Raw genomic sequence first — 21,525 nt, 5'->3', positions numbered from 1 at the left:
TGAGGTTAATGACAATGATTGACTATTTCTCATATCTTAGGGTAATTCCAGCGTTTCAAAATGATTTTATTATGTTAAAATAAAATCATTTTGAAACGCTAGTTTCTATGTCTTAAAATAAGCGTAATGAAAAATAAATAAAAACAGAAAAAAACTGATATATTTTATCAAAACATTTTGTTCGTTTCAACGGTGAAATAAAAATAAGAGAAATAAGAGTGACGCACAAATTGTGAGGGAATGAATGAAAAGTTACTTTATTCCTCCATTGGTTAGAGCAAGTTTTGAGAGTTTCTATCGTTTTGTTTTGTTATAATAATGCAATCAATAAATTAAATTTAACCAACTATAATCAAAATTGTGCTGATATCTAAATGCAAAATATCTCAAAGACAGTGATTCTAATGATAGAGTGTTTGGTACCTAAATACAGATCAAAGTTTTCTAAATGTGTTGCCAATTTGTTTGAATTGGTGAAATTGACTGTGGTTGTGCGAAAGCGATTATAATTTAACCAGATATCAGTAACAAATCTGTTAAGTATCACGGGAGATAACCAGTTGCACTGGTAGGGAATTTGCTGGAGCGAATGACCTCTTGACCGCGGCGCAGGTAGAGTACTAAAAGCTACCTATTCAACACTGTGCCCCCACCCCCCCCAAAAAAAAAAACAAACCCAAAAAACAAACAAACAAAAAAAAAACAAAGCAACAAAACACAAAACAAAACAAACAAGCAAACAAACACACACACAAAAAAAAAAAAAGAAAAGAAAATTATCATTACACTTAAAACATTAAAAAAAATATATGATTACGTTTTTGTTTCAAAATTAAATATATAGCATCTGGCACCTGAACAAAGCTCACCCCTCCCCCCCCCACCACCACACATTCATATTATATATATATATATATATATATATATATATATATATATATATATATATATATATATATATATAATATAATATCCTTTTTCCTTTTTAAAATTATTTATTTATTTTTATTTATTGACGAAAGAGATAAAAATCGACTCTCAACTGCTGTAACTGTAATAAAACTATAGATGGGTATCAACCACTGTTCTGTCAACAAACCACACTAATTCTCTTTTTATTTTTATTTTGTGGTTTGTGACTCAGCCTCTTTTTCTAAATGATCCAAACGAACCATTACAACTAGTTCATGCCTTGGAATGTGCTTTTTCAAGATAGGTAGTTTGTGAAAAAATTTTAGAGGATTTTTGGATACACATTAAACTTAAAAACCCACAACTTTGGATTGAGATGAGATCTGACTGATTTTATTGATTTTAATTTTATAGGTAGTCGCATCGCCCGTGGCTGAGCCGCTGATCGAGCCCCGATATCGATGTTACGGCTCTGGAGTGAAAATTGTGTTTACCGGTGAACATAGTTTTACTTCCATTGCCGTGGAATCGCTTCCTGTGCACTAATTTCGTCACTTCCGGTCTCATTTTAAAGAGGAGAAGCCAGCGCATCAGGCGGCGTTTTCAGATTTTTAATCCGTTCATTCTTTGTTCAGATGCCAGCTGTTTGAAAATTTGGTAAGTTTTAACTTCATTTTAAATACATTTTTCATTATATTACCTATTTTTAATTAATGTTATATTATTCGCCAACCATTTTTCTCTATTTGTGTGAATTTTGGTGGTGATTGATGCTGGCGAAAGCGTCTTTTAGTGACTTTAAATACGATGCGTGTTCATGAAGTTGGCGACGGCCAACCAGGATTGCCTCTCGATGTATCCCCGAGTCTCCTGTGTACAGTGCAGTCTGTAAACTATCGACTGTGTTTGCTTTTGTGACTTGTATAAATAATTTCAAGCTAAATAATTGCTGTAAAAAGACTGAAAATAGGCCCATCCATAATTTTAGTTTTATTTTATGAATGAATGTTGAAACTGAAATGACTTTTTAACTGGATGATACCGGACAACTAAAAATTATGTTCCACTGATATTATTTTTTATCTTTTATTTTTGTTTGTTCTGCAGGTTAAGTGTGTTGGTTTAATTTAATGTGGTTAATTTCAATACAAATAATACAGAATAGCATGATAGAGCCAATTCAAGTATATTTCATTCATTACTTTACTCTTTACCACAACAAAAATTATTATATAACTTTTAATTTTGTTGATTTAATCATAATCGAAGTACTTTTTTTGTTTTCAGAGTCAGACGTTCATTATGACACCACATTTTCATGTTTCATTTCCTGCCTTGTATTTTTAAATATGAAATTGAAATAACAATATGAATTTGATTGTCTGCCACCTCCAACTCCCGTCGTCTGCCGCCTCGAACTCCAGTCGTCTGTCTTGTATTTTTAAATATGAAATTGAAATAACAATATGAATTTGATTGTCTGCCACCTCCAACTCCAGTCGTCTGCCTCCTCCAGCTCCAATAATCTGCCTTGTATTTTTAAATATGAAATTGACATAACAACATGAATTTGATTGTCTGCCACCTCCAACTCCAGTCGTCTGCCGCCTCGAACTCCAGTCGTCTGTCTTGTATTTTTAAATATGAGATTGAAATAACAACATGAATTTGATTGTCTGCCACCTCCAACTCCAGTCGTCTGCCGTCTCGAACTCCAGTCGTCTGTCTTGTATTTCTAAATATGAGATTGAAATAACAACATGAATTTGATTGTCTACCACCTCCAGCTCCTATAATCTGCCTTGTATTTTTGAATATATGAAATTGTAATAACAACATGAATTTGATTGTCTGCCACCTCCAACTCCCGTCGTCTGCCGCCTCCAGCTCCAATAATCTGCCTTGTATTTCTAAATATGAGATTGAAATAACAACATGAATTTGATTGTCTGCTACCTCCAACTCCCGTCATCTGCCTCCTCCAGCTCCAATAATCCGCCTTGTATTTTTAAATATGAAATTGAAATAACAACATGAATTTGATTGTCTGCCACCTCCAACTCCAGTCGTCTGCCGCCTCTAACTCCAGTCGTCTGTCTTGTATTTTTAAATATGAGACTGAAATAACGACATGAATTTGATTGTCTGCCACCTCCAACTCCCGTCGACTGCCTCCTCCAGCTCCAATAATCTGCCTTGTATTTTAAATATGAAATTGAAGTAACAACATGAATTCGATCGTCAGTCTCCCCCAACTACTTCTGTATCATTGCTTGGACTTCGATGTATTTATTCAGTATCATTACCTGGATATTGCCTGTGTCTACATTCCATGCAGCCAACAACCCAGAGTGCCTAGATTTTGTTGTCTTCTGTCTTTTGCCACATATCAGCCATCTTATGGATTTAAGCGAGTCAGTACGTGAGTACCCTTTAATCTGTTCTCTTAGTGATGTTGAATGCAAAGCAATTATCAAATTTTCTAAAGTTCATTTCAATTTTAATGTAGTTTAATAGTTAGTCATATGATACATCTCTTCGAGATGTTCAGTTTGATATATGACATGCCTATGTTGCAGAAAGTTTGCAAAGTGTCGGTATTTATCGGCTTATTGTTTGTTATTATGTAATATGTTACGTAATATTCAATTTTGCATTTTCAGGTTAAGTTTTCTCTACCACTCTTATGTAGTTCTTGTTTTTAATTTTGCATTTTTATCACTGACCATGTTTGCATATATAAAGCGGCAAGCTTGTTTCTCCCGAGTACTGTTGGTGCCCAAATGTCTTGTCCAAGGATGCAAAAACATTGGGCAGTACATTTGCAAGTTGCATTTACTGACACTTGTTCAACTTTATTTCTAGCCCTGTTCATTGTTTTTTTTGTTTTTTTTTCTTCTCTCCGAATACCAGTCATCTTTCGTCTGTTGCTCATTTGCCAATGCCAAATATTAAGTGCCTTCCCCAAGGACACAACTTTAGTGTCTAAATTCATACGTTTACGCTCCTTTCCTCTTGTTTTAACAATTTTTGTGTTCAAAATTAATCATAGCCATAGTATTGTAAGCATGCTCTGGAAGAAGACCACCCTCAAATCTGTTTTTAAAGTTATTATCCGTTCCTCGCGTCTTTTTTTTCATTTTCTAGGGTTATGTAATTGCATGACGTTGCATAATATTGCATAATAATCATTTAATTTTTTTAAAATTTGCTTCGTCTTTCCTTTGCGATCATTTTGATATATGGTTTTATATGTATTCCATCCCAAATAACCGTGATTTTCCATTTCCCCCGCTTTTCGGTTGCTCTCTGGTCACAGTTTTAGTTTCTTTTTTCCTCTTAAATTATATTAAGTATTTTGGTCCACTTTTGCGGACTAATAATCCCGTAACTTTGGTTCTAATTGTCACATTGTCATAATTTTGGTACCATTGAAAAGTGTATTTCTTGCAGAATAGCATGAGACTATTTTGAAAACAATTGCTGCAATCTCAAATTTTCATGCAACTACCTATATTTTAATTTTACTGAAATTACTTGATGAGCAATCACAAGGAAGTGTATAATGAAAAATGAACTAGACGCCTATTATTAAATTAACTTACAAACTCCTCTAACTTCATAATCTGAGTGATGAATCATAGGGGCAGATATAAGTTCCGAATGGCAAATAGATTTAGATTTAGATATCTATACTACTAGAAGAAAGCCTTTTGATGTTGTTATTTATCTAGGATATATTGGGATAAAAATTAAAAGTTGATCACTCTCAGTGCATTGTTCATAAATCTTATATCGCTATCTGTATAGATATGAATAAATTATGTTCGTTTGAGTTGAATGTTAGCAATCATCTGACAATTCCATGGACAATGGGTCTGATTACATTACAGTTTGTCAGTCTCACAAGTCAATTGAAAACCCAATATTTCCAGTAACATCTAGTAACACCTGTTATCCATATTGATATCTGCAAGGATTATGTATGTTTACCATACAGTACGAACATAACCTCACTATTCTTATTGAATTGCTTGTGAAATGTATATTTATACTGAACAACGTGTAAGATTACAAGGTTCATTTGTTTAAATTGTTGATTATGCTAAAATTCAGATTTATATCAAGAACGATAAATATGAAATGATACCTTTTACCTTCATTATTTAAGCAAGCCATCCTCTCTACCTATCTGTCTAAATATCAAGGCGTTTAAAAGGATATACTTAAATCTACGCACAGATTTGGATTTTTTTGTAAGTTGTAAAAGTAATACATGTTTTTGAGACTGAAAATGCATGGTTTAAAAAAAAAATAAATGTTTTTATTATTATTTTTTTTTTAATTATAGGTTTGCAAGTTACTTGTATATCATTCTGTAAAAAATAGCTTTATATAATTTTTAGATTTGCCAGTAATTCGATGATAAAAATTTAACATTATCTGAATGGAACAATGTTGATCCTATTTTTTGTTAAAGAATGGATTATTATTATTATTATTATTATTATTATTATTATTATTATTATTATTATTATTATTATTATTATTATTATTATCACTATTATTTATATCTATTCTTATATCAATTCTTTTTATAATTTTTAGTATTAGTGTTATTATTTTAACTACAAGAATATGTAGATACAAAGAGTATAATAATAAAAGTTGAGGATGTAGTATGGGCATTGCCACTGATTGTGTGATTATGATTCTTAAAGACCTGTCTCACAAGTGCCATCAGGACACAAAACAAAATGTTGCCATCTGGCAGGAGGAATTAAGTTGCTAATGACCTCTGTGGCAGTTAGTTTCTTCATATCTGTGCCAACGAATCTTTCCCTTTTGAAGAGACCTGTCAATCGAGTGTTCATGTGATTTATGCACACAATTCAGTTTTTCTTATTGCCCCAGTCCATTTTCTTAATGTCCTAAATTCTAGATTAGCACAATTTAAAAAACAAACAACGAAAACCTCTTTTACTGTTTCTTAAAAAATTACAAAAGTTCATTTACAAGTTGCATTGTGTTCGTGTATGCTTTTGGCTAGTTTGGGGAAATAAGGTGGACTGTTGTATTCATTATTATTTTCCTTTTTTTTTGGTACCACCCATCAACTTCAACTTCAATTCTCTAAAAATCTTATGTTATTTTGAGTAAACAACAATAACACGTGAAATATAACATTAATTTTCTTTTTAAATCTCCAGTTTCACAGTTCAACATAAAATGGAAAATCCTAATACAGAAGCAAATAAAAAAGCATCGGAAGTTGCTGGGGATGATAAAACAGAGCAGGTAGACATCTACTAAAATTTTCACCATTAGCATCATCATCATCATTCTTCTTCTTCTTCTTCTTCTTCTTCTTCTTCTTCTTCTTCTTCTTCTTCTTCTTCTTCTTCTTCTTCTTCTTCTTCTTCTTCTTCTTCTTCTTCTTCTTCTTCTTCTTCTTCTTCTTCTTCTTCTTCTTCTTCTTCTTCTTCTTCTTCCTCTTCTTCTTCTTACGACCTTACTACTACACTACTAACACTGCTACTGAATACGCTCTTGAGACGGGTCCACACGTTACTTTGGGTAACGAGTGCCCAGTCATCTGTGTATCCCAGCCTCAGGGAGGAAGTGTAGACATTAAACAGCATTGACGCCAGATCTCTGAGGGACCCCAATTCTTCAATTTCCTAACTTTACTTATAGCGTCTCCCAATGCGACATGGAATTGTCTCCCAAGATTGAAGAGAACAACTTCAAGGTCTATTTGCACCTTATGATCTTTGTAAGTTTGAGCATTAATCCTTTGCACCAGACCGTAATGTACACTGCTGATAGGTCTATAAATACAGCACCAGTTTGCTGTTTCCTCTCAAGCCCAGCCTCATTATGCTCTTTAAGGGCAATGACCTGTTCTGTGGTGCACCTCCCTTCCCTGAAGCCTGCCTGCAGGGCAGCATCTAGGACCCCTAGCGGTTTATTAAAACTCGCTCCAAGAGTTTGTACAAGCAGCCCAAAATGGGTCTGTAACTGTTGGCCTCCTCGCCAGTTTCCATGGCTTCAGGATGGCAACTGTCTTAGCGGGCTTCCACACTTGTGGGAGCTTTCGTTTTGCACTGACGTCAGACATTGCCTCTATCAGCCAGGCCCATGCCCTGGGGCCCAGATGTGTCACAATATCGGGATATGTGCCATCTATCCCTGCTGCCTTGTCATTTTTGACGTCGCTAATGGCAGCACCCACTTCTCAGGGACTGAATGGGGATGTCCAGTCCGACTCCTCTGCAGGTAGTGAGTCCAAAATCGAGCTATTGGCTGTGGATCCTTTGTAAAGTGCTTTGAGCACATCTGGTGGATTATAAGTCATTTATATGTCCTAACTTTTTATGTTTTGTTTATCATTATCACTTATTACATTCATTTTTGTTATTGTTGATATTATTATATTTAGCATTTTGAAACGTCTTTTTTTGAAATATAGTTTTCACAAATTATTTTTAATGTTTAAGTTTTTTCTTTAATATAACTCATGATTACTCAATGATATTAATTATTTTCAAATCATTTATTCGTTTTCAAAAATGTGTCTTTCAGGTTTTACGCGCTCCTTACCTGTACATTTGTCAGATTCCAGGGAAGAGAATAAGGACAAAGTTATCAGCTGTAAGTCAACCTTAAACACCCCCCCCCCCCCCCCACAAAAAGAAAAATAGAAGAAAAAAATGGAAATTTTAATGTGGTTAATTATTGAGATATCTATGTTTTAAATATTTTAATGAATTCAAACTTTCTTTCAGGTTAAGTTTTGAATTTTAAAGGCATATATGTGAGGGGTCTTAAATGAACATTTAAATTTTCATGTTCTATACAAATAATATATTTTTACAGTTTTTTTTAGCCAGTTTTGTGATGCAGCTTTGGGATCTAATGGTATGAATCTCAGCTTGTGACCTTTAGGCCATGAGTTTAAGACCTGCTGTGAGAGATGTAAAGTTGAGTCATTAGGAAATGCTATTTACTCACACTTCCTCACCATAATTCAGTGTAAAATGAGTATCTAGATGGTGACAGCGTTGTCTATGTCAAAAAAGTTGTTTTAGCACTCTCCTTTGTTGAGGAAGTTTATTGGATGTAGTCATTTAATGCCATGGTACCCTCGTAGCTGGATTTTATGTCAGTTTCTGTTCTGTAAAATGGAAAGTGATACTGCATGGTACAATATACTGTCCAATCATAAAGTACTTTCAATTAAGGCCGAGATACTCAATCAATGGTGGGTGGACATGGGTTTGAATTTCCTCCTTTTACCTTTTAATCCAGAATATGATAAACAACATAATTCTATGCAAGATTGAATTAATTTTTTTAAAACTATATTTTAACAGGCCTTCAATCACTGGCTCCAAATTCCGAAGGATAAAATGGAAATCATATCAGAAGTCATCCAAATGTTGCATAATGCCAGTTTAATGTAAGTGAAAATGTACCATTATTTATTAATCCTTTCTTGAAAGGAATAGGATCATGTTAGGTGTATTTGAAACTGGTTTACGTTGATTAAAACAGGTAGTTGATAATTTGAGTATTTTCTTCTACAAAGTTCTTAATTTTACAAATTCATTTTATTATTTTTAGAGCTTATAACATTCCTATTCATTTTTCATCTTAGCTGCCATATATATATTTATTTTCTTTCTTACAAATTCTTTTCCAGAATTGATGATATTGAAGACAGTTCTAAATTAAGACGAGGGATCCCAGGTAGTTAGCATAATATTAACTCTTTTAATTTTCGAACTATTTTGCACCATACTACATTTCCATGCATTTACAAAGCGCTGTACAATTGAAATTGGGTCAAACAGAGCTATATATTTTTGTTATCAGAATGATCCCCTGCATCTCTTTGCGAAGTTTTAAATGTCTTTTTCTGGTAAATAAAATCGAAAAGACATAAATCTGCCTATTTATGCCAAGTGATAATGAATGTATTTTTGTCACTCATTTAAAATTGTTTTTTTCATTATGAGTTTTTTTTTTTTGAATGGCAGTATAATTACTAGATGACATTTAATTAAAAATTATGATTATCAATGCAGTTCAACCTCTGAATAACGACACCTCAAAAAAACGATAACCCCTGGATAGTCTAGATTTTTTTTGCTATATGTCATTAGTAATAAAAACCCCAATATAGCGATATATATTTTAGTAAAACCCCTTTTTAGAGATTTCGATATAGCAATAATTGGCAGTTGATACAGATGCTTGATACCCGATTCTCATCATCCCGTACTCTTAATCAATAAAAAAAATTATTTTCCTCCCAATGAGATCACTTTTGTTACTGACCAATTAAAATACATGTTTATCACACTGCATAGAATCAATGCTAGTTCATATGGAACCAGAGCAAAAGAAGTTTATCAGTGGATGAAACTCTCAAGGGTCCATTAACAATCCCTGTTAGCTACCTGTCTGAGGTCAGTGGAGTTTAACTGACAATAGGGAATGCTGTGTCCAATGGGGGCAATTATGGATATTTATGGTCTTACAATTTTATAATATGTTGTAATAGCGATGAAAACAATAGATAGAACGAAAATTACGTCACTCACTTCTTGTTATTGTTTTTAGCCAGCATTTTTATTAGTTCTCACTAAATTCTACCAATCAGCCTATAAATGTTTAAGGTTATATGTAGTTTTGTGTGTTGGTCCGTTATATATCCGGCTGGCAATGTTTTGAGTTTTCTAGCCTCGCACCTCCCATAGTGGGAGGTACTTACCGTGTCTTCTATCCCCCTATATCTGTTTTCTAACTAGCTTTCTGTCTTTGTCTTGGAATGAGATTACTTGGTTTTGTCTGGCCCTGACCAGATACCCTTGCTGACAGGGAAACAGTTAAATGTACAGGTAGTTTTGGGAGATGATATTTTTTTTCCTTGTAAATCATCTCTATGTTATGTAATGTATTATGTTTTGTTTACATATTATATAATGATTTGTAAACATTTGAGTGTGTTCCTCTTAGTGGGGACCTGTGCCTGTGACTGGATGAGACTTTTTGGTGATCTCAAACTAAGTACTTTGATAATGTGCTCTTGGAATCGATATCTGTTCCCTATTTGATCCAATTCCCCTTTGTCTTACTTTTTCTTGGGTGCTTTAATTGTAATTCTAGAACTTATTACTATCCCATTTTCTTCCTTTTTCCTGGCACTGATATGACCTTAATTTGTTGCAAGCGCTGTAAAATCCTTAAAAACAAAAACAGAGAAAAACAACTAGCTTAGCACACATCATCTATAGCAGCCTCTTTTACTTTATTATTTTCATTTTGAAAATCGGTTGTTAAACATAAGTCCAAATTTGATATTGCGGTTAATACATAGGTCGTTTTCTGTTTTTAATATTGTACTATGTGGATCTACCAATTTTAAGTGTTTTAAAGTTTTGGTGCACTTAAATAAAAATTTCGGTATTCAAAACACATCAGCAGTATCATATGGATTTTAATTAAAATAAAAACTAGATTTGTGCATCTATGTTCTTGAACGGTGTTATCATATTGGCATTTCATTTTTTTGATTTATACATACTAGCTTTTGTTAAGTGGCCTTTGAGCACTGTTTACGATCAAAACAATGACAATACACATTGAAGAGTGAAAACAAAAATGGTATACCCTTTGTAAACAGGAGTAATACACATACTAATATTGTTAGGACATGACTTCTCTCAGGCACTGGTATTATGTATTCACTGGTCTCGTCATACCCCTTTTTTCTGCCATCTTGAAAACCTCAGAATAACGACATAATTTTCAGATTCCGGGCAATGTTGTTATCCAGAGGTTGCACTGTTTATTGCATTTCTGTGGACTTACTTTGGTCACTGCTCGTCTTGATAAATCATTTATTTCCCCAGGACACCATATTGAACCACATTTTCTTTTCATACATTACGGGTCACATGTTGGGTGTCCATTTTCTAAAAGTTCAATATTCTTCACATATCATCCAGTTTCCGAGCTGTATTTGTGAAAATTGATTTCCCTTTTATATTGAAACTAAGTTAGTTTTGTCAATCAAATCATCTATAAATCATCCACTTGAAAAAATAATGTGAATTTCTATCATGGAGTCATAATCTACTGGTACATGATGTTAATTTGATTGTCATGAATTAAAAAGTATTGAAAGTTGTAATTCATCATCATCATTTTTGCCTTTATCACCCTGGGTCAGGGAATAGGCCACAGACAAGGAGTTTCTATCCCTCTCTATCGTGAGCTAACTTTTTTTATCTCGTTCCATGTCTTATCATTTCTCTGTATATCAGCTTCTTTAACTCTTCTCCATGTTCCCCTTGACCTTCTGCCCTGTCCAATACTTTCTTTGTTATAGTGGAGTCATTCTTTCTCAGGGTGTGCTCAATCCACCTCCATTGTCTTCTTTCTACTTCCTCTCCCACTGGTTTCTGCTGTGTTCTTTTCCATACTTCTTCATTCTTAATCCTGTCCATCCATTTTATTCTGAGTAGCTTACACATGCACCTGTTTACGAAAATCTGTATCCTCCTTAACACGACTGCGATACATTCCAAGTTTCACATCCATAAAGTAGGACTGACTTTTGAATTGCAGAGTCTCATTCTACATGTTAAATGTTGCTGTTGATGAGGGACCCCTTGTAAAGCGCTTTGAGCACATTAAGTGGATATTGCGCTATATATAAGCTCTTTTTTTTTTAGTCGAAGGGAGCTTAGTTCTCCAAACTCTGTTCAAAGATGTGATTGCAGCTTGTGCCTTTCCAATTCATGCCTTCACCTCTGGTTACGTGCCTCCACCTCTGTCAACCCCAGGATAGCAGAAAGTATCTCTATCTTCAAGTTTCCTTCAGGCCTTCTTGTAATCCAGAAAGTTGACTATAATAGGAGATTTCCATTTTAAAGACTGTTCCACTTTGACTCGCAGAGGGGCAGTTAGGTCGGTGTTTGAATGGTACTTCCAAAAAAAAAAAAAACAGGTTCAGAAAAGAACAGAATTCCAAACAAAACATTTCAGGTTCAAAATCCTCCTTCAGCCTGGGATAGTAAGAAGAGTGATTCCTCTATAAATATTACAGTTAGTGAGGTCCCCTTTCTTTGGAAGCTTGACAAGATGTCCTTCTTTCCAATCCTTTGGGAATATCCTGTCATTCCAGATTCTCTCAAACACTCGGTGAAGGGCCTCAACATTTCTTTCAGCATCTACTTTTTGAGCCTCCAGTGGGATATAATCTCTCCCAGCAGCTTTCCCCTTTTTTATCTTGTGAATGGCACCGACAATCTCTGCTATTGATGGTGGATCACAGGAAATTTGTAGCTCATTCCTTGCAGACAAAATTTCCAGCGGGTTGTCTGGTGGTGGTCTGTTTAGAAGCCAGTTGAAATGTTCCCTCCATCGCTTAGATTGAGCCTCTTTTCCAAAAAATATTTATCCTATCTTTATCTTTGACTGGTACCCGTTTCCCATATTTTCCAGCAAGTGTCTTGGTAGGTTGATAAAGGATCCTTATGTGTCCTGTCACTAATGCTTCTGCTTTCTCTGCAAGTCTTTTCATGTATGCTTCCCTGTCTTTCTTCACAGATCTTTTGACTTCCTGTGGCCCGATACTGCTTTTGTGCATCCAGTCTTGAAGCCCTTGTTTGACTTGCATTCACTTGTTCCTTCCTTGTTCTCCTCTTTTCAATCAGCTCCAAGGTGATTGGATTTATCCATTCTTTATGTTCCGATTTCTTTACACCCAATACCTCGTGACAAGTTGTTATGTAGACTTCCTTGATCTTTGTCCAATTTGACTCTACATCTATGTCCTCTCCGAGATTAGCCAGAAGTTAGGATCTATTACTCAATGCAGTTTGGACTCCTCATTCTTTTCCCCATCAAGTGCATTCACCTGGAATTTTCTTCTTGTGTGTGATCTGGTCCCATACTTTCTGAGTTGGAGCTTAAACTTTGCTAATAGCAGGTGGTGGTCTGATCCAACATCTGCCCCTCTCCGTACTGTCATATCCTCTAATGAACGTCTGAATCTTCGAGATATACAAAAATGATCGATCTGATTCTCTGCCACACCATCTGGTGAGACCCAAGTTGCCTTGTGTATCCTCTTATGGGGAAACACTAATCTTCCACTCACCAAACTGTTGAATGCACAAAATTTTGCAAATCTCTCACCATTGTCCTTCATCTCTCCCATACCATGATGGCCCATGATATATATAATCTTCATTATATTATCAGTGACTTGTTGTAGTAGACTATAAAATGTATCTTTTGCATCTGTTGCGTCATTTGTTGGGGCATAGATCTGTACAATGTTCATGTTGATATTCTTACTCCATGTTGTAAAGGATGCCATGATGATCCTTTCTCCGTGTTGTTCCCATCCTCTCAGTGACTTCTGGGCAAACTTGCTATGAATTGTTTCTACTTCATGTGTATGGATCCCGTCCCCTCTCCCTGCATATAAAATATTTTCCCCAGACTTGAGGTGTGTCTGTTCAGATTGTATCCTGTGGGCTTATACTCTAAGTATATGCAGCCTGTATCTTCTCATCTCTGTCACAATTTGAGAGCTTTTTCCTGCTTCATACACGGTGGGACCGTTTCACGGCGCAATTTGAAGCTGCTTGTTTGGCGAAGATGTCATGGGGTCAGCAGAGTCTTTTTGACTCTGTCTGTTGTCCTTCATAAATTCTGTCATTGCAGAAACTCTTCGGTCGTCCAAGCTAAAAAAAGGATTTGATTTGTACATCTGTGTTTCTGTAACAATTTGAGTTTTACAGAAGGGGTGTTAACCCTTCGACAACCCCCAACCTGGAGGACCAGGTGACTCAAAAAGGGGGAGTCACACACCATTAGTCGTCTTTTACGACACACTGGCTTGGTGTTGGGCTATTCTTTTATCCTCTCTGTTGGACCCTGGACACCACATGTGGGAAAAGTTGTAATTACTTAACAGGAATATCATTAACATGGATCGATAATCAAAATACTTTAACTTTTCTATTTTTCCTCATGGTCACCAGATATCTTAGTTTACATAGATTGCTTTAATAATTCCAATCCTTAGATTTATTTACTTTCTCTCATATTTGAACTATTCTTTTTTGCTTGTTTAGAATTATTTAAGCAATGTATGAAACTAAGAAATCTGGTAACTGTGAGGAAAAATAGAAAAGTTAAAGCATTTTGATTATTGATCCCCCTTTATTCATATAAATATTTCTATCACAAGGTTAACATTAAAGGAAAATTGGATAGGAACTGTAGAGAGAAAATGATAAAAAGAAAAATATACTTATCTGGGAATCTAACCAAAATTTTACAGTCCGGGCCATTATGCTAACCATTTCATTAGTTGAGCACCCAGTAAGAAACACATAAGTACATAAAAATAATTTTGACATAGCAATTAATACACAGCTCAAAATGAGAACATATAAAAGGAGAATCAAATAATGAATTTTGAAAGAAAAATTGTTATGAACTAAAGATAGTTTTAAAAATAATTTTTATGGTACTGTAGCTCAAATCAATTTATCTTTTGTTTTTTGTAACATTATCTCCGGCTCCTACTTTTTATGCAATTGTTTATTTATTTTACTCATATTTCTCTTTTTGAGTTGATAAGGGGGCTTGTTAAAAATTGATTAAACCCATTCACTTTTTAAAAGATGTATAAACTACACCCCTCATATTGGCACAACCGGCTTCCTTTTGTCTGTCATGGCAGATTTTTGCATCGCTTTCGGCCGCAAAAAATTGCAAAAAATCGCTGATTTGCATTGCGGCCGCAAAATTTACAATATTTTGCAAATTTTTGCAAATTTTCGAGATTTTGCCAAAAAAACAAACAAACATTTTTTTAATTTAGTGGGGACCAGTGATGATAATCTTCCGCGGAATTTTTCATAAATGTTCCGTTGTTTTTGTGATGTCAAACATTTTCTGCTAGTATAGTATAGTATAGTATAGTTTTCCAGCGTATTAGGCGTTTTGTGCCTTTGCTGATCTTGGCATTCAGTTCATCGAGATAAAAGTCAATAAAAAGCCCTAACAGATCTTTTGACCTGTATCTATAATATATAAACTTTTTGATAAATTGAAGGCCCTAACCCTAACAGATCTTTTGACCTGTATATACGTCTAACCCTTTGATGGGATCTTAATGGGCGGTTCAACTATGCTAAACATGTAATCTGCTAAGTGGCTATCTAAGCTATTTTTGAAGGCGTTGACACTTGGAGCATTGGTCACCGTTTCAGGGAGACTGTTCCAGCGGTCAATCACACGTTGATTAAAGTAGTGTTGCCTAAGCGATGTGTTACACCTTGGTTTATGCAGCTTGTAATTATGACCTCTGGTTCCATTGTTTGCAAACACGAAAAGTTTACTCTCGACTTGATACAAACTGTGTGTAAACTTGTATGTTTCAATCATATCACCTCGTACTCGTCTGTATGTCATGCTTGGAATTTCAATACGTTTCAGTCTATCCTCATATTGCTTATCTTTCAACCCAGGAATTACTTTTGTTGCTCTGCGAAGCACGCCTTCAATAAGTTTCTTATCTTTCTCAAATTGTGGTGACCATACTGAGTTGCTGAACTCGAGATGGGGTCTGACTAATGCAGTAAATAGTATTTTCATAGTTGCTGCATCTAAATAGGTAAAAGATCTTCTGATGAGTCCAAGGATTCTGTTTGCCTTATTAACTTGTGTTTCTATATGCTTTGAGAATTTTAATTTAGTATCAACATGTACTCCCAAATCTTTCTCAAGTTTTGACTTATTCAGAGCTGTTCTGTCGCTACAGTGATGCTGTCTCATATCGTAGTGAAAGATTTTGTTTTTCGTTCCAAGATGTAGCACTGTGCATTTTCCAGCGTTGAACTTCAGTTGCCAATCGTCTGCCCAGTTGACTAGATTGTCAATATCTAACTGAAGACTGTCTCTATTTTCTAGATTGTTTACCTTTCTGTATACTTTAGTATCATCGGCATACATTGAACATGAGCTAGACAAAATACTTGGTAAATCATTAATGAAGATTACGAAAAGAGTTGGACCTAAGACGCTGCCTTGTGGCACTCCACTAAGAACTTCTGTCCAATTTGACACTGTGCCTTGCACGCTAACTCTCTGTTTCCTGCCTACTAGAAAATGCTTAATCCAGCTTAGAGTATTTCCTTGTACACCATGAGCTTCCAGTTTGTTTAAGAGTCTTTGATGGGGAACAGAATCAAAAGCTTTAGCAAAATCTAAGTAGATTGCGTCAACCGAAGATCCTTGGTCGAGAAACTCTGTCCAATCATTTAAAGTCTTTAGGAGGTTAGTTGAACATGACCTGCCAGAAACAAAGCCATGTTGGCATTCAGACAGTAACTTGTTGTTCTTTAGGTGAGTTATGACATAGTCTCTAATAATGCTCTCCATTATTTTGCAAACCACTGAGGTGAGGCTAACTGGTCGATAATTGCCCGGATTACTCTTGTCTCCTTTCTTGAATAACGGTGTAACTTGTGCTTCTTTCCAATCGGGTGGAAGAGTTCCTGAGTCAAGTGATTTTTGGAACAGTAACGCTAATGGTTCGGAGAGTTCTTCTGACAACTGACATAATACGCGGGGGTGGAACATGTCAGGTCCTGGGGACTTGTTCATATTGAGTTTGTCTAGTTTCTTCTTTACAGTGTCTTTGTCGAATTCTATATCTGATAGTATGTTGTTTACACTTTTTCTTTCACATGTAGGTATATTAGTAAGATCCTCGTTGGTGAATACACTGCTAAAGAACTTGTTAAGAATATTGGCTTTGTCAATGTTAGATGAGGCTGTCTTATGATCATCATACAAATCCGCAATACCGTCTTTAGTCTTCGTTTTTGTTCTAGCATATGCAAAAAACTTTTTCGGGTTCACTTTAGCCATACGAGAAATAGATCTCTCATAGTCCTTTACAGCAATTTTGCATGAGCTTTTGGCTTGATTTCTGGCCCTCGTGTAATTAATATAGTCTGCACCCTCTCTAGTTTCTAAGTACTTTTTGTAAGCTTGCTTCTTTTTCTTGAGTTTTGCCAAGACTGTAGGATTGATCCACCGAGGTGAAGTTCTGTCTGAACTACTTTTAACTTTTGGTACGCTGATGTCCACTGCAGACATAACTTCAGATTTGATAATAGTCCATGCATCGAGTACAGACAGGTTTATTATTTTTGTGTGTTAGGTCTGCAGCTGAGACTAATTCAGAAAGCTGTTTGTAGTCGCCTTTATCGAAACAGTAGCGGGGTTCGTTCGAGTAACATTTCTTTGTGTAACATCTAAAGTCAAAATATAAAACCTGGTGGTGACTCTTGCCTAGTGGAGCCTCATGTCTTATTGAGTCAATCATTGAATGTTCATTTGTAAAAACCAGGTCCAAAATATTTGGGTTTTGCTCTGAACGGTAGTGAGTTGGTTGCTTAACGTGCTGTGTTAAGAATGAATCCCTGACAGCTTCCATGAATTTAGAAGCAGAGTGATCTGAGTCCTTGGGGGATAACTCGTTTGCCCAGTCTACTTCAGGAAAGTTAAAATCTCCCGTAACTAGAACATGTGATTTGCCTTCTGTCATTTTAACTAAAAGTTCATTAATCTTATCATTGTTTTCAAAAGAGCTATTCGGTGAACGATAAACCGAGCCAACTAACATCCTATCATTGTCTCTAAGTGTTATTTCACACCAAACGGATTCTTTGGATGATGACAAGTTGTCTGACAACTTGACTGGTTGAGCATTTAGCTTTGAACGAACCCATATGGCTACACCACGATGACAACTTTTATCCTGAATATTGTGAAAACAATCAAAGCCTGGAATCTGAAGTTCTACCGGGTCGATTTTACCTCTTTGCTGATTTTTAGGTAACACTTCAGTTATACTTATAACATCAACACTCTCAGCATCAATCGTTAATAAAAGTTCATCTCTCTTGTTGATAAAAGAATCTGAATTTGTATAAAAGCACTTTAAAATGTCCGTACGATGACGGTCTAATTTTTTGTACAAGCACTTAAAACTGTCCGTCTGATGGGGGTTAAAAACATTCTGTACATTAGAACTAAAATCGTTGGTTATTTTCTTTCCTCCTCCTCTCTCTTTCTGTCTGCTGGCCTGCCCTGTCTTCGATTGGAATCTACAACTTTCCCCCTCCATATTGTCCACTTCTCCTCTCCCCCTTTCTGTATTGTCTCTTCCCTTTTTTTGTCTCTCATCTCTACCAATTTCCTCATCTCTTCCCTTTCTAAAGGGGTGTAATCCTTTTTAAAAAAAATATTTTTATGTATTTCTGATTGGCGGAGTTTACGACCATTTCTCAGAACTCCAGAAGCCTGCTCCTCATTCTTAATTGATATCAGAAGAGGTCTTGTACCAGGGGCTTTGGAGTGTAGGCGTTTACAGGTTGATATGTCAACATCAGTGTCTAAAGTTTCTTTACAAAGCGAGATGAGAAAGGTCTTATCATCTCTAATACGCTGGTCTAGTTCCTCAGCACTGCTCTCTGGGATACCGAAAAAGACAATATTATTCTTCCTCCTATCTCTTTCTGCTAGTTCCTTTGCACTCTCTGCTGTCACTTGGCTAGCTAAGTCTTTTCTAACCTCTTCTGCATAACTTTGTTGGGCATTTGCTGTTGGGTTTCGTGGGACACTCTTATCTCTTTTCAAAGTATCAATTTCTTCCCTGAGATTTAAAATTTGGGACTTCAAATCTTCTAGAACATTCCTTTTAAAATCATCCAGGATTTCATTGCATTTCTGTTCTATTAATTTATCTTTTTTGACTGCTGACATAGCTGGTCGCTCGCACTCCTCACAAAACCAGTGAAACTTGCAGGAATCATCTATCAAGAGGGCATATTGTTCTATTGTTATTTCACTACAAACTCTGCAAACATAGCAATCACATCTGTCACAAATAATCATTTCATGGTTTGGATCACTGAACTCTTGGTGACATACTTTGCACTCATCAACTTCAATAGTAACATTTTTCGATGATTTGTTTTTTCCGCCATTTTGGGTGTTTACAACCTCAGTTTCAGAAGTCTTTCCATTGACTTTTTTATTCTTATTCTTTGACATTTTCACTTCAAAATGATTAAAACTATAAATTTATATCACACAGATAAAATATATTAAGAATTTCACTGAATTTCTCCTCTAAAAATTTGTTAACTTCGAGTAATCTGATCACAAAATCCTTGAGAAATCAATGAGCCGCCATCTTGGATATTATTTCACTGATACAACAATATCAATCATGCAACTTATGTTTCAAAAGATGCTGTAATTGCTCTGCTTGATTAGTCCGTAGGTATAAGCAGATAAACAATGAGAAAAGATATCACTACAGCAACTTCTTATCTAATTACCTTTTTTAGCTGCGTTGTAGGCCGCAGCCATTTTGCTAATGTTTGCCTTGCTAACTATGCTGTGGTCAACAATAGCTCTGGGATAATCCTTGCCAATGATACAACCAGCAGTCTGTTGCATAGTCAATGGAGCTGTCCACGGCTCATAGATGAACTTGGCAGGAAACTTTTTCACTTCAGGCACATACTTTCTAGAAATGAAAAATGATTTTACAGTCAGAATCTGTGTCTTTTTCTGTGCTTATACTTATAATGTCACTTTTTGTAGCTATCAACACACCACCTTCCCCGAGTTTACTGTCTTTACAAGAAGGTGGTAGATTCATATAATTCTCATTGAATATGTAATCACTCTCGATGTCATTATTGAGGTTTGTTTCTGTGGCAAGTATGATGCCAGGATTGTTTCTTTCAATGCTAAGTGGTAGTTCATGAAAAAAAAAATGCCTTCTATCATTTTTTGACACCTCTGCTCAGTTGCATGAATTTTGGTGACACTCCTTTATTTATGACGTTAGTCTAGACACACTGGTGCCAAATGTCAAAAGTAACGCAAGACACATGGTGGCCATGGATGAGAAGATGATCGAAAGGGAAGGGGATGGAGCAAATGGATATAAATATTTATGTACCTTTTAGCATAGTACATTTGGCGATTTTATGTTTTATAAGCCTGTCTTTTTTTCTTCTTCCTTTTTGATTTTTTTGTTTTGTTTTTGTTTGATTGTTCTGAATTTGTTAATAGTATTCAATACAACTTGTATCTAATTATAAAACAATTTAAAAAAAATAGATTCATCAATTCCCCCCCCCCCTATTCTCTCTCTCTCTCTCTCTCTCTCTCCCTCTCTCTCTCTCTCTCTCTCTCTCTCTCTCTCTCTCTCTCTCTCTCTCTCTCAGCCACCCTTCAATTATTATGTTTATAGATATCATTTGGTAATAGAATAATAAGTTAGTCTGATCGATTTAAGAAATGATTGTTTAAAGGCTAATTTAAATTTGATTTGTTGATGGAATATGTTGTGCAATTAATTAAAGATTCTTATTTATAAGCTGCATCATCACAAGGTTGCAATAATACAGACACTAACCGGGTTTGTTATGTAAAAACAAATACCTCCTGGTCTTATCATAATCACTTGATATAATGGGCGACATTATAGGCCTCTAAAATGTTTAATTGGACAATTAATTGACAATTCATTAAATTATATTTGCAAAAGGCCAGGATGTGTCTAATGTTCAGAAGTGCTTTAGGACTAATAATATATTAAATAACTATGAATACCTATGTTATATTTGCATTAGATTTGGGTTTGACTGACGGGCCAGTAGATTTTCCTCCTTTTTGATGAATTTTCATTATCATCACTGGGGGACCTGTGCTTGTGTCAGGATGAAACAGTTAGATAATCTCAAAATAAGCACACGGATAGCGTGTTCTTCCTTTTTCTTGGGTACTTTAATTGTAAACCTAGAACTTTTTACTAGATCCCATTTTCTTCCTTTTTACTGGCACTGCTATGACCTTACATTTGTTGCAAGCGCTGTGAAAACCCTTAAAAACAAACAAATACCTTTCTCTTTCATGAACGAATTATGGGTTTTTTGGAAAATTCATCGCAATATTTTGCAAAATATTTGCAAATTTTTTGCAAATTTTGCTGATTTTAGCTTGCCAAATTTGGGATTTTTTTTGTTGCAAAAATCCGCCATGTCAGTTTTGTTGATAAAGGGAACAGAGAGAAAATTTTCAACAGGACCATACATAGTTTCTCTGTGTAAAAATAATGATAACGATATTCGTATTAATATGTGTCTTTATTACGAGGGGAATTAATTTTTCATTATTATTTGTAATGTCATTCTTACTGATATTTGTATTACCTCAACAGTGACCCACTCTATTTATGGTGTCCCATCAACACTCAACTCGGCAAACTACGTCTATTTTTTGGCTCTTGAGAAGCTCTTGACACTTGGCAACATAGCAGACACAGCACGAGTCTTCACAGGTATGCCACAATTTTGACTTGATCAATATTATTGTAGAATTTATAGTTTATACTCTTTTGAATTCATTAAATCATTTCTATGTTAGTGCCTCTGATTTTAAGTTATCTGCAGTTATGTTGTTTATAGAATGAAAATTGTTTGTATG

The 21,525-nt window shown here is 35.2% G+C and overlaps 1 protein-coding gene across 7 annotated transcripts in view; it reads left to right on the top strand.

Moving 5' to 3' along the window:
- Nucleotides 1–1,064: 1,064 nt before the first annotated feature.
- Nucleotides 1,065–21,525, top strand: part of LOC144972645 (geranylgeranyl pyrophosphate synthase-like) — a 33,198-nt gene continuing 12,737 nt past the window's right edge. The window contains exons 1-7 of one of the 7 annotated variants that reach the window (XM_078914119.1): nucleotides 1,065–1,216; nucleotides 5,029–5,168; nucleotides 6,123–6,210; nucleotides 7,498–7,566; nucleotides 8,289–8,374; nucleotides 8,618–8,664; nucleotides 21,260–21,379. In XM_078914119.1, the coding sequence (XP_078770245.1) occupies nucleotides 6,142–6,210; nucleotides 7,498–7,566; nucleotides 8,289–8,374; nucleotides 8,618–8,664; nucleotides 21,260–21,379 (391 nt within the window). In that variant the 5' untranslated portion in view covers nucleotides 1,065–1,216; nucleotides 5,029–5,168; nucleotides 6,123–6,141. Of the gene's footprint in view, nucleotides 1,217–4,752; nucleotides 5,169–6,122; nucleotides 6,211–7,497; nucleotides 7,567–8,288; nucleotides 8,375–8,617; nucleotides 8,665–21,259; nucleotides 21,380–21,525 lie in introns of those variants that run through there. The other 6 variants (XM_078914115.1, XM_078914121.1, XM_078914120.1 and 3 more) reach the window with 6 other exon arrangements.

Source organism: Berghia stephanieae, chromosome 5 (assembly GCF_034508935.2).
Source record: "Berghia stephanieae isolate SIO BIC M18660-M18661 chromosome 5, UCSD_Bste_1.3, whole genome shotgun sequence".
Classification (NCBI taxonomy): Eukaryota; Metazoa; Mollusca; class Gastropoda; order Nudibranchia; family Aeolidiidae; genus Berghia; species Berghia stephanieae.
This window is presented reverse-complemented; position numbering and strand designations above follow the sequence as displayed.